Source organism: Buceros rhinoceros, unplaced genomic scaffold (genome assembly GCF_000710305.1).
Source record: "Buceros rhinoceros silvestris isolate BGI_N320 unplaced genomic scaffold, ASM71030v1 scaffold28531, whole genome shotgun sequence".
Taxonomy (NCBI): domain Eukaryota; kingdom Metazoa; phylum Chordata; class Aves; order Bucerotiformes; family Bucerotidae; genus Buceros; species Buceros rhinoceros.
The window spans coordinates 20,934-31,838 of NW_010396461.1; the positions used below are offsets into that span (position 1 = coordinate 20,934).

The 10,905-nt window shown below is 54.5% G+C and overlaps 1 protein-coding gene across 1 annotated transcript in view; it reads left to right on the forward strand.

The window, feature by feature from the left end:
• PLEKHN1 (pleckstrin homology domain containing, family N member 1) overlaps positions 1-2,652 on the forward strand; it is a gene marked incomplete at its 5' end in the record, with an annotated part of 21,870 nt that extends 19,218 nt beyond the window's left edge. Inside the window, 3 exon segments of the mRNA XM_010145918.1 lie at positions 581-733; positions 2,049-2,094; positions 2,459-2,652. Of these exon segments, the coding sequence (XP_010144220.1) occupies positions 581-733; positions 2,049-2,094; positions 2,459-2,652 (393 nt within the window).
• Between the last annotated feature and the right edge of the window lie 8,253 nt (positions 2,653-10,905).

A 10,905-nucleotide genomic window follows, 5' to 3' on the forward strand; every position in this document is an offset into this window, starting at 1 on the left:
CCCCCCAGCGCCCCCCCGCCCCCCCCCCGCCACACCTGGACCTGAGCAGTGTAAGAGGGATGGGATGCGCTGGGGCTGCCCTCCCGCCCGGGAAGGGTCGAGCAGCTGAGGAACGGGGGCACGGTTCGCGCTGTCCTCGCGGAGCTGCCTGCGCTGTCCTGGCAGGTGCTCTAGGGCAACCATCAAACCCATTTCCAGTTGAAAATGGCCCGTGGGAGGGGAGGTTAAACATGGAGCAGCGTCTCTTGGTGCCCATCTGAGATGCTGGGCACTAATTCCTGAGGCAAGATGAGCACCAGTGCTCTGCAAGCAGGAGTGTTCTTAGGACACGGCCTCTTCTGAGGACTTTCCAGCGCGTGTCCGTCAGTGGTTCAGCGTGTGATGCTGTTTCCCTCCTCTCAGTGAGTGTGCGTCTGCCTTGCGCCCGGGGAAGTCCCCTTGTTAGCACAGTCAGGAGCCAGCCCCGCCATCCCTCATGGCTAAGTGGCGTTTGGGACTTTAATAGCAGGGACATTCCCCACTCCGATCCCTCCTGGGGATGAACTGCGTGTCACGTTCCTGTTTCAATTCTACCTTTTAGCTGACCAGATGGACCCTGGTGGGAAGTCAGCCCTCGACTGCTTCCAGCTCGCTGGAGAAGCCAGCCGTGCCCCGCTCCCCCTTGTACGCCGACCCCTACACGCCCAGTTCCCCCAGTGCTCGCAGCCTGGCAGGCTCCGGCTTCCTGGAAGAGGTACCCTGCGCCTTGGCTGCCCTGACTCAGCACGCAGGCTCTTGGCTCCAGAAATGGTGCCTCGGGCCGCTTCTTTTCCTGCTGTCTGCCCAGCCTGGGTGGGCTGTGGAAAGGCCAGGCTTGCACTGCGGGGTGGGGCAGGGCACAGCATCGCTCCCTGGTTTCTTCAAGCCAGGACAGAGTCAGAGGGGAACAGGTTTCCCCTGTCTTATCACTCTGCCCAGCCTGGGTGGGCTGTGGAAAGGCCAGGCTTGCACTGCGGGGTGGGGCAGGGCACAGCATCGCTCCCTGGTTTCTTCAAGCCAGGACAGAGTCAGAGGGGAACAGGTTTCCCCTGTCTTATCACTGCGTGCAAGCGTCACGGCAATCCCAGGGAGAGACAGAAACCGCAAAACAAAGGCAGAGACTGAGATGTGATCCAGTCTGCAGAAACTAGAGATGAGTCAGACACAGCGACCGCTTTATCCACCCCAGAAAACTCCAGCTGTTGTAACTGAGTGCCTGTTAAAGGCTGCGTTTCGGGTTTTGCCCATCTGTTGGGAAAAGACTATTTCCGAGTCGGTGGCTGGCATTCCCCATACTGCTCAGGTCCTCCCTTCCCTCGGAGGGTCCCTCCTGGCTGCTCTCTGTCCTTCCTTGTCCCCCGAGCTGCCGGTAGGTTTAATCCTACTACCTTCACATCTGGCCAGCTTCCACCACCGCTGTGGGTCACAGCCATTCTTCCTTTCCCATCTAAGGCCGTCAGGGTTGGAATGTAGTAGAATTTTCAAGGCAGGTGGAAATCCTTGTTTTGCCCAAGTCTGTTCATAGCCAGGCTGGCTTATTGGGGGGGGAGCAGTCAGTGTTCCCCACCTCCCCACTGCAGGTATCAAATCTAGAGTTTGTTTTGGTTAAGTTCCTGCAGTGTCCTGGACAGATGGGTTCAGCACAGGTGAACAGATGCCCAGTCCTCCCAGTACCCCAGCATCTCTCTCTGCAGAAGAGGAACTGCCAGCCCCTGCCCAGCAGTCACTGCAGAGAGAGGCCTGCAGCTCCCAGTTACAGCTCCTCATGCCGTCTCCAGCTGCGGCCTCCTGCTGACGCTCCCTGTCTTGAAGATGTGAGTTTGTGAACGCAGTCCTAGGGCCCCACAATGTGCAGACTGCAGGGGAGCAGGGATCCCAGCTTGCCTTCCTCCCAGCTGGAAGAGTGGTTGGTCACGGCAGGGCTCTGAGCCCTTTGCTCTGTGACAGGGTGCGTTTTGGGGAGCAGGGATGGGGGAACCTGATTCCCACTCCCGTGTTGCATCCTCATCAGTGAGTCTTCTCCTTTTCAGATCTCTTATCTGCGAGAACATCTGGGCCCTTCATTGCAGCCACCAGGTGAGACTCGTGGGAGGCTGCTTGCATGCCGCAGCCCACCCCCCTCACTGGTGCCTGTCTCCAGAAATGCCTTTCAAAGCAGGGATGTTCTTCCTTCCTGCTGCTTCCCCACGGTGGGACCGACTCTGTCACCCTGCCCCTTGCCTGCGTCTCTCTGGTGGAGGCAGTTGTCTTGGCTTCCACTCACTGCCCGCCGGCTCTGGGCTCCCGTCACACGTAGGGGCTCGTGGTTTTTCCTGTGGCACACTCCCACTGCTTTTGCCCAGATCTAGCTGCAGTTTTGCTCACCCTCAAGCCTCCTCTCTGCTGGCAGCCCCTGGGTTGCTCGTGAACTCTCTGAGCGCTTCACTCTGTTTCTCTGCAGACGGGAACATCGGCACCTACGACCTGCCAGAGGCTGGTTGCCCGCACCGTGACTCCGCAGCCTACCACGACTATGCCGAGCTCCAGAGCTTCCAGAGCGACTTCAGTTATGACAACTTGTGGGAAGCCGAGGCAAAGGAGCCGGGCATCCTGCATGCCTCCCCAGCACCCAGCCAGCAGTTCTACCTGGCCTGAGAGAAGGCACGGAAAAGCCCCTGGACTCTTTTCTCACTGGGTTTCGCTCCAGGGTGAGGAGCCTGGAGTGTGCAAAGTGAAGGGAAGGGCCCTGCTCCGCCAGAGGCTGGTTCCCATGTCCTGGCAGGTCCAGAGTTCAAACTTCTCCCCTAAATCTGAGGATGGAGCCAAAGCGCAAAAGCGACAGCCTCTGCGGGCCCAGAGGGGCGGCGTGTTGCGGTGCTGAGGAGCGCGCCCTGCGGCTGTCCCGCCTCGGGGAGCCCTGGGTAGGGAACCGCAGTGCCCCCCTCAAAAGGAAGAACAAAAAGCTGGTCAAGCTCCCCCAGATAAAAGGGACTGGGTGTCCAGACAGAGCAGTTGCTCAAAGGCCAGAGAAAAAGGCTGGTTGGTGGCTGGGTGAGTTCGATCATTTTCCTTTTTACTGGAGCCCTCAGGCTGGTCACTTTGAGCATCCACTAATCCCTGAGGAGAGCTGTTAAGCCAGACCTTCCTCTACTGAGCTCAGAGGTCTGCAAAGATGCACAAGGTATGCCTGGTATATGGGGTTAGTAGCAATAGCTGTGCTCATAGGATTGTCTTCTGCAAGATCAGAGTTATCTGACGAGATGGAGAAAAAAAATCCAGATCTGGGCAGAATGGGATGTTCTTTCTGCTTTATGCAAAAAATTCTTCCCTGCCAGTGCTGGCTCCAGCCCATAGTGATGACCTGCAGTATTATGTGCCTGACACCTTGGCAGGTGGAATTGAGCAACGTGCTGCCAGCAGATGTGCCAGGGGCTTGTGCTTACACATCCTTTTCCCTGGAGAGGATGCCCTGGATTCCTCTCAGGGGACCGTGTCCTTTCCTCCCACCCCTCTGCACAGTACTGGGCTCACTCTAAATGCTGCCTCTGGGTATCTAGGCAGGGAGGGAAGGGAGAAAACTCGCTACAAGACAAACTGCAGTACAGCCATAACACTCCAGTGGTCAGCACAATGCTGGCGTGGGCTGCAGTCTCTCTTCCCCGCTCCAGAGCAGCAGCAACACAAACAACCAGGGACAGAGTCCCAGTTCCATTGTTTTCCAGCCTCTTAGGCCAGATCCTTTAGCACATATAAGGTCAGCAGCAAATCCCAATGTTTTTACTTGAGGCTCCAAATTCTTAACCTTTGTTCCCTACAGAGGCTGTAAACCAAACATATTAACAAAATCTCTATTTTCGTTCTTTCGCTGGTGCAAACAACAATCCAGGAGCCTTTTGTACTTGAATATCTGTGTATTGTACTACTTTTTTTTTTTTGAGGTATCCAACAAGTTTACATGCAAGGATTGAGTGGATTATATGTATTTAACATGTAAATATGGCTGAGTTGAAGATCTATTTAATTTTCTGGCTGTGGATGGTGTTCAGTGCTGTAGAATGGGCAGCTGTCTGCACATTCGTGTGTGTGTTGGTTTGGGTCTTCTAGCTGTTATTGTTTTGTTTCAGGTTTCCTTTAATTTGGGGAAGATTTGTATCTAATAACCCCCGAAGGTTCTATTTATTCAGAACAGAATGGCACTAGGGAACACCAGAAGCACACGGTATGCTGGGAGGCTGCCATGCTCGTGAGCTCCTGCGAAGATGTGGACTTGGAAGATGGCCACCACGATCTTTTTATTGGGTTTCAACAGTGATACCTGCAGTGTCTCGAAGGGAAAAGTCGCTCCTTATTGCTGTACAAGTTCCCTGGTGGGTTTCTGTGAGACTGGACCATTGCAATACACATTCTTCTGGAATACTTTCCTTCTCTCTTTCTTTGCCATCATCTGGTTTCATGAAGGTGAATTTTTGTTGGTCTCTGATGTCCTTTCCAAAACCCTTCCTCCCTTGAGGACTTGGGGCCCTGGGTCCAGGAGGATTTCCAGAGTGCTGAGTTCTGGTCAGGCACCTGTAAACACCTAATCCCAGAGCAAAGTCTCCCCTGTGTTTGTCAGGCAACGAGACCGGGCTAGGGCTTTGGTGCCAAAGCTCATCGGACTTTGCTTCAGCCCTGTGTTCTGGCAGCCTTGGGAAGGTGCTCTGTGAAGATCAGACGGTGACTCCAAATGGCTCCATGCACTCGGGGAATGCCCGTGCGATGCTGCGACTCGGCATGGTCTGTGCTCTCTGGGGGGAACATTGGAGAACTGGGCAGGACGCGCTGGCCAGCCGCAGTGCTAGGGTCAGATATGGAGATGAGCCCTTGCGGGCTGCCGGATGGTGCGGGGTTTGCTCTGGTTTTGTCAGTCTGAACTCACTTCATGGCTGACACCTTCTAACAACACTGGTTCAGAAGGGGAGCTGGCCACGGCAGGGCTTTGCTTGCAAGGAGATACCGTCCTGTGGACTTCATCCAGATGTCTGCAGGCCACTTCTGTCCCTGCATCTGCTCTGGGCAGAAAACCAGGTGCCCTGGCTGCCTCTGCAGAGTTGTTCTGCAGAGGAGATCAGCCAGGAACGAGATATGGCGCTCAGTTTAAAGTCCAGCTGTCTCTTAGGGCTGGGAGCAGCATGGCAGGCTGAGGACCTGCCCTCCCAAGCACCCTGCGCTGAGCAAGACAGACACCCGCAGCAGTGGCTGCTGGAAGGCGCCCGTCGGTGACAGTGACACACACGTGCACAGGGCCACCAGCAGCCAGGGGCCAGGTACTGGTTTCAAGATGCTGCTGAGACATGACACAATTTCTAAAGCAATTTTAGTCCTGCTCCCAGAGCGGCAGATCTCCCTGGCTACATCAGGGCTAAATTTGTCGCTCTTTCAGACACTGCCCTTTCCACACGCGGGCTGCTCATTTCTCACGCTTCCAGCACGCCTTTGTGCACAGCTGCCGTGGTCTGTTTGGCTCTTATTTCAGGTCCTGAACCTCCTCTCTGTGTTCGTGCCTCTGTGCCTGAGTTAATGCCTTGTTCCCGCAGGACTGGGACAGAGCGTAGCTACTTCCAGCTGCTGCCCGGTGCAGGACGTTGTGTATTGGGATGTAATGTGAGCGCTGTCAGGGCACCAGCGGAGAGTGGGGTTGTGGGTGTAAAGAGGGAATGCTGCTGTCCAGCTGGCCACTGTGGTCCACTCCCTGCCGGTTCTTCACTGCTACCATGCAGGAGTTAAGGACTGTGATAGTAAACCGTCACTGAAATGCTTACGCAGCCCCTGCCATACAAGCAGCTAAAGGAGTTTTACTTACACCTTTTCCCAGCTGAGTTTAGCTCCCCTAGAAGCAGCACTTCTTCCTGCTCTCCCTCTATCTGTCCCTCCTTTAGAAGGTGGTACAGCTTTGCTCAGCTGGTATACTTAATGCAGAGCAATTTATGTGTGTGTACAAGCCCTAAAATGTTTCCAAACCAGCTCCCATAGGCATCAGATAGTTCCAGTCCCACACCCAAGCTCCTCAGCACAGCCTGATTTCCCCGTTGTGTCACTGGTTTTGCTGGCCATTGGTTTTCCTCTGATGGTTCCCTATCCAGATGCCGACCAGGGCAGCTCCATAGCAGGTGGGAAGAGGGCTGTGTTTGTGAGCTCTGTTTGCAGACACCCGCCTTGTGACTGTGAAACCCCTCATTTTCTTGCTTTTCCTCCAGCACATTTCTCAGCAGAGTCAGGATTTAAAAACAGAGGTTTTACTTAAAGTGGCACTAGACCTCTCAGTGGGGCTTGCATTAAAATGGAAACCGTAGTACCTGTAAACACACAAAATACCCCTCAATTCCTGAAAAATGTATTAATCTCACAGCCAGGCTGCAGCAGAAATACGGTGTGACCCAGGTCATGCACACATGGAGGCCCGGAGCTCTGGAGCTGCCAGCAAGCCTGTGCACATCCCACCGCACAGCTTGGCCGCAGGATAGCTGCGTCTTTATTCAGAGGCAGATGAGAGGCATGAGATGACACTAGCTGCCAACAATTTACTCTCTGACAAATGATCTCTCCACCCTTCCACTCCCTCCAAGTGCTAAAAGCCCTGAATCAGGTGCCCCCGCTTCTGAAACCGTAGCCGGAAAACCAGGGCAGTTACTGAAACATCTCGGGCTGCCATTGTTCTCGCTGCTTTCTGATGTCTAAGCCACAGTTTCAAACTCCTTTTGCTATTTAAAAAAAGCGGAGCCTGTGACCTGCTCCTTTAACTTCAGGAGTCTGCAGAAAAAGCCCCTGTAGCTGAAGCTGTGGTGCAGCTGCAGCCAAGCAATGCTCCTGGCCAGCTCTTGCTCCTTCGCTGTGCACGGACTTGCTGATCCTTTTCTCGTACTCACAAAGACACTTGAGGTTTGGGAATTCCTTTGTGAACACTTTGTATGAACGTGTCTCTTCCTGTCGGCTGCGTGTGAGCGGCCACATGAAACCACAGGCTGAGGTCGGGGCAGGAGCTGCTGGGCAAACCTGCTCGGAAAGCCCAGCACCTCCCTTGCAGAGCCCTGAGGAGCTGAGGATGTGCAGGATTTGGTCTAGTCTGCGATGAGCAACTCCCTCACTGCCCTGTGGGTGGGGGAATCCACCAAAATATGTCACGCTCTCGCTCTGCTGAAACAACTGGCATTTCTGTCAGTCCTAGATAAGAGGGAGGTCACTGCTCCTCCGCTCTGCCCGCTGCCTCCCTGCCCCGACGCTCCGCGCCTGGCACAGTACCACCACCCCCAGAAATATCTGCAAAGTGTGAGGAGAAGGCGGTCTTGACTCAGAAGTGGACGAGCAGAAATGTCCACGGGAAGCTTTGCGCTGGCTTCGTTACGCAAAAATGAAGCAGAAATAAGAGCGACAGGGCTGCTCTGGGAAAGCGGATTGTGGCAGGAGCGGGGGGACACAGCCCTCTCCCGAGCAGGGACACCGGCAGCCGGTGGCACATGACGGTGAAGTATGGAGCTCCTGAGCATGCACCTGCCTGACTTTTTCATCCACTTGGCAAGAGAAGGTGTCAGATGTGGGAGCTACGTGCGAGGCGAAGCGGCGGGGTGGGATGGCACAGCTCCCACCTCCAGCACTGACACGCTCTTTGGTGAAGGGAAAACAGTCTCGTGGCCACCAGGAGGAAAAGGTCGTTTCTATTGTGGTGGCTGCTGCTATTGCAAAAGATGGTGAGCTGCTGGCTCCTCCCTCCGCGCTGAGACGCAGGCAAGATGACCTTGCCACGGAGGAACAGAAGAGGGCTTAAAAGGTCAGAGAATAAACCAAGCATTAAAATTGCAGCAAGTCCAGGCTGGTTTCCTTGGAGGACACTAGAGACACTGCTGCTTGACTGAGCGCAGCAGACACTCTCAGACCTGATCTCCTGATACCAGTAATAGTTTTCAATATTTCCTTTCGCTTCTGCAGTGGGCTGAAAACATCCATCTTCTGAAATATTTATCTCATCCACTCCGAATTATCTCATTCGCTCACAGCAGAGATCAAGAGTGTGAAATGCACCTGTAACCTGAGGGACCATCAGGCACCTTCGGTGACTTTTTGCAGGGGGAGATGCCTGATGTCACACTGACGTCCCCCAGCCCAAGCTCTGGAGGATCAGCCACCGATTATCCCAGAGAGGCAAAGGGCGCTCGCTGGCAGGGGTGACAGCCTTGTGTTACCTGCAGCGTAACGTGAGCACCAAACTCTCCTGGGAGAAACTCAGCACGAGTTTTTGGATACTGAGAGAGGTTTGCCCCATGTCCCCCAGTGCTACTGTGTGAGGGACAGCCAGGAGGCTACTTGTCACCTACGAACTGGGGCACTGGGAGTGCAGAGCATTGCCGACCTTCCTGCTTCTTGCAACACCTATGTCTGATTCCTTTCTGGATCAAATCTGGTATTACTACTTGCATCCAAATCACTCCTAAACTAGTTGTCTGCCCAGCAGCTTTCCCGCAGCCTCCTGTCAGTGCCGCGCCTGCCCTGTGAGTTCAGGAGAACCAATGGTCATCTCCGATGTAGCCTGACTATCTGCAGGCAGCAGGACCAGTTGGCTTTCTGCAAAAACCACGCACAGAGCCTTCAAGTGATGGCATCAGGAGAGGACACACAAGTCTTCCCAGCAGCAGTTTAGCAACTGTACGTTGATGGTGAAGTCCTTCAGCCCAGCCTCCACTGGCTGAGCTTCCTCATTCCTCCCAAGGGGCCTGAGCTGCACCCCTGTTGCAGCTTTGGCTTGTGGGAAGTGGCTGAGAACAAACCCGCTTCCCCAGGGAAGATGAGGTCTCCAAAGCAAGGGCATTGCTTAGAAACCTGACATGGGTACATACAGACTCCCCACATCCCAGCACAGAGCCTTGCCCCATCCGAACCTAATGGAGGGGCTAATGTCATCGAAAGGTGTTTTCAGTGTTACGGTTTCTGGCCAGAAACCAGCCCCCTAGGTCCAGTGAGCTCTTCAGGCCAGCTTTGAATCCCTGAGATACTGAGACAAACCAGACCGTTTTGTCCATTATTCAACTCGCAGACTTTCAGCACCATCACTCACTAACTGCCAGCACTGTACCCAGGAGCACTGGACATGCCTCGGGGAGAAATTAACTGCTCCTGCAGCTGCAAAGCCAAGGGAAAACACTATTTCCTCCAGATTTGTGTGACAAGGCTAGAAAACACAAAATCTGAAAAATTCAAACCAAGGAAGAAGTCAGCAGTGACCATCCAGGATTTAGCCATGTCCCTTACCCTGGGGACTTCACTCTGCATGAGGAACTAGGCAAGAAGAGCTAGAGCCCCCCCCGGGACAGGAGCTGGCAATCCTAGGGACCCCTTCCCTTCAGCAAACCTGCCTGCTGCCCTCCTCCGACCTTTCTCTGCTTTGCTCCACTCCGTGCCACAAGCCCCACGTGATGAAACCTCCCGATTCCTCTGGCTGTTCCCCCATTACCCACCCGCCGTGCCAAGGCTGCTGTGTTTCCACCTGCCACTGAGACCGCGGAGAGCACTTAGTGGATTATGGCTGGATAAACAGGCAAACTGAGCGTATGCGGACGCTTCAGCCTCCCCTGTGCTCAGCAGAGGGAGCAAGCTCTGCTGGGCAAATCTTCCAGGGCCTGATGCTGCAGTGCAGGCGTTCCTGGAGGCGGCTGCAGGGAGGGGGACTGGGGGAGGCAGAGATGATGGGGATCGATGGACCAAGCCACGGAGCTGCTGCGGCACATTGACCTGTGCTCACTGATCTGTTCAGGGGGCCCTGGGAGGAGCTGGCTGGAGGGCAGGCAAGGGTGGGACTCTGTGAGTCCTGAGTGCTTTTGAGACAGCAGAGAGGGCAGAGCTCTCTGGATCATGCTGTCAGCAACACGCGGCAGCCAAGATGTGTCTCAGAGGGGTAGGCGTGGACTGAGCCAAAGGAGAGGAGAAGCAGCCCGTCTCCCCGCAGGCTCTGTCCTCCAGGGCTCCTCCGGCAGCACACCAACTCCTACACAGTTGTACCAGCAGACACCTAATGGGCTGATTTCTCAGTCTTTAAAACTCGGTACTCATTCAACAGTTCTGCACACAAACAATGGAGACACAGGAACGTACACGAAAGTATTATATGAGACAGATCTTTATTAGAAGCTTCCAGCATATTTTATCTGCTCTCCTCCTCCACAAAACTCCTCCTACGGGATATACAGCTGCGATAGTCCGTAGAGAGCCTGTACATCTCTCGCTTGCTATTTACTGTGCGGTTGCACGGAGCACTCTCTTATCAGCAGTAACACAGGGTCTCACGTACAACCCCCCACGCATTAAAACTGCATGGTACTCTGCACCGCAAGGAAAGAGCTAAACCTCTCCCCTCTCGTTTCGTAAGACAAACATTGCCACAGACGGTTCCTATAAAGCTCGTAGGCAGACCCACACGGACATCCTGGGCAGATTCCCCCCAGTACCTTTGTGGGTCTGGTCCCTAAGTGCTTAACGAATTTCACATTCTTGCTGTTGTTAGATTGGGAGTGAAGAAAACCCCTCATGAATAATGCCCTTGAGCGATCAGGAAGACCCTAGAGATAGGGGAGAACCTGAGCCACTTACTCTCCATTTTCCACCCCACCTTCCATTCTGGGTCCCCTCGAGCCCTCCCCAGCCCCACAAGGTAACATGCTCAGCCACGGCACCTCCTCACTCAACGTCTCTTCCCAGCCAACACTGTCTCTAGGATGGAAAGCAGCAGAGAGACCAAGTCCTACATCTAGACCCTTCACCTGATGATCATCAGAGCCAAACATGTCCATATACCTTTCCCTCCTCTCCAACATGTTCCTGTCCTTGTCAGGGCTCTTTCCTGAGGCTTCCCTGAGCTCAGCCCCTTTCCCTCCTGCCCTTGCAGCC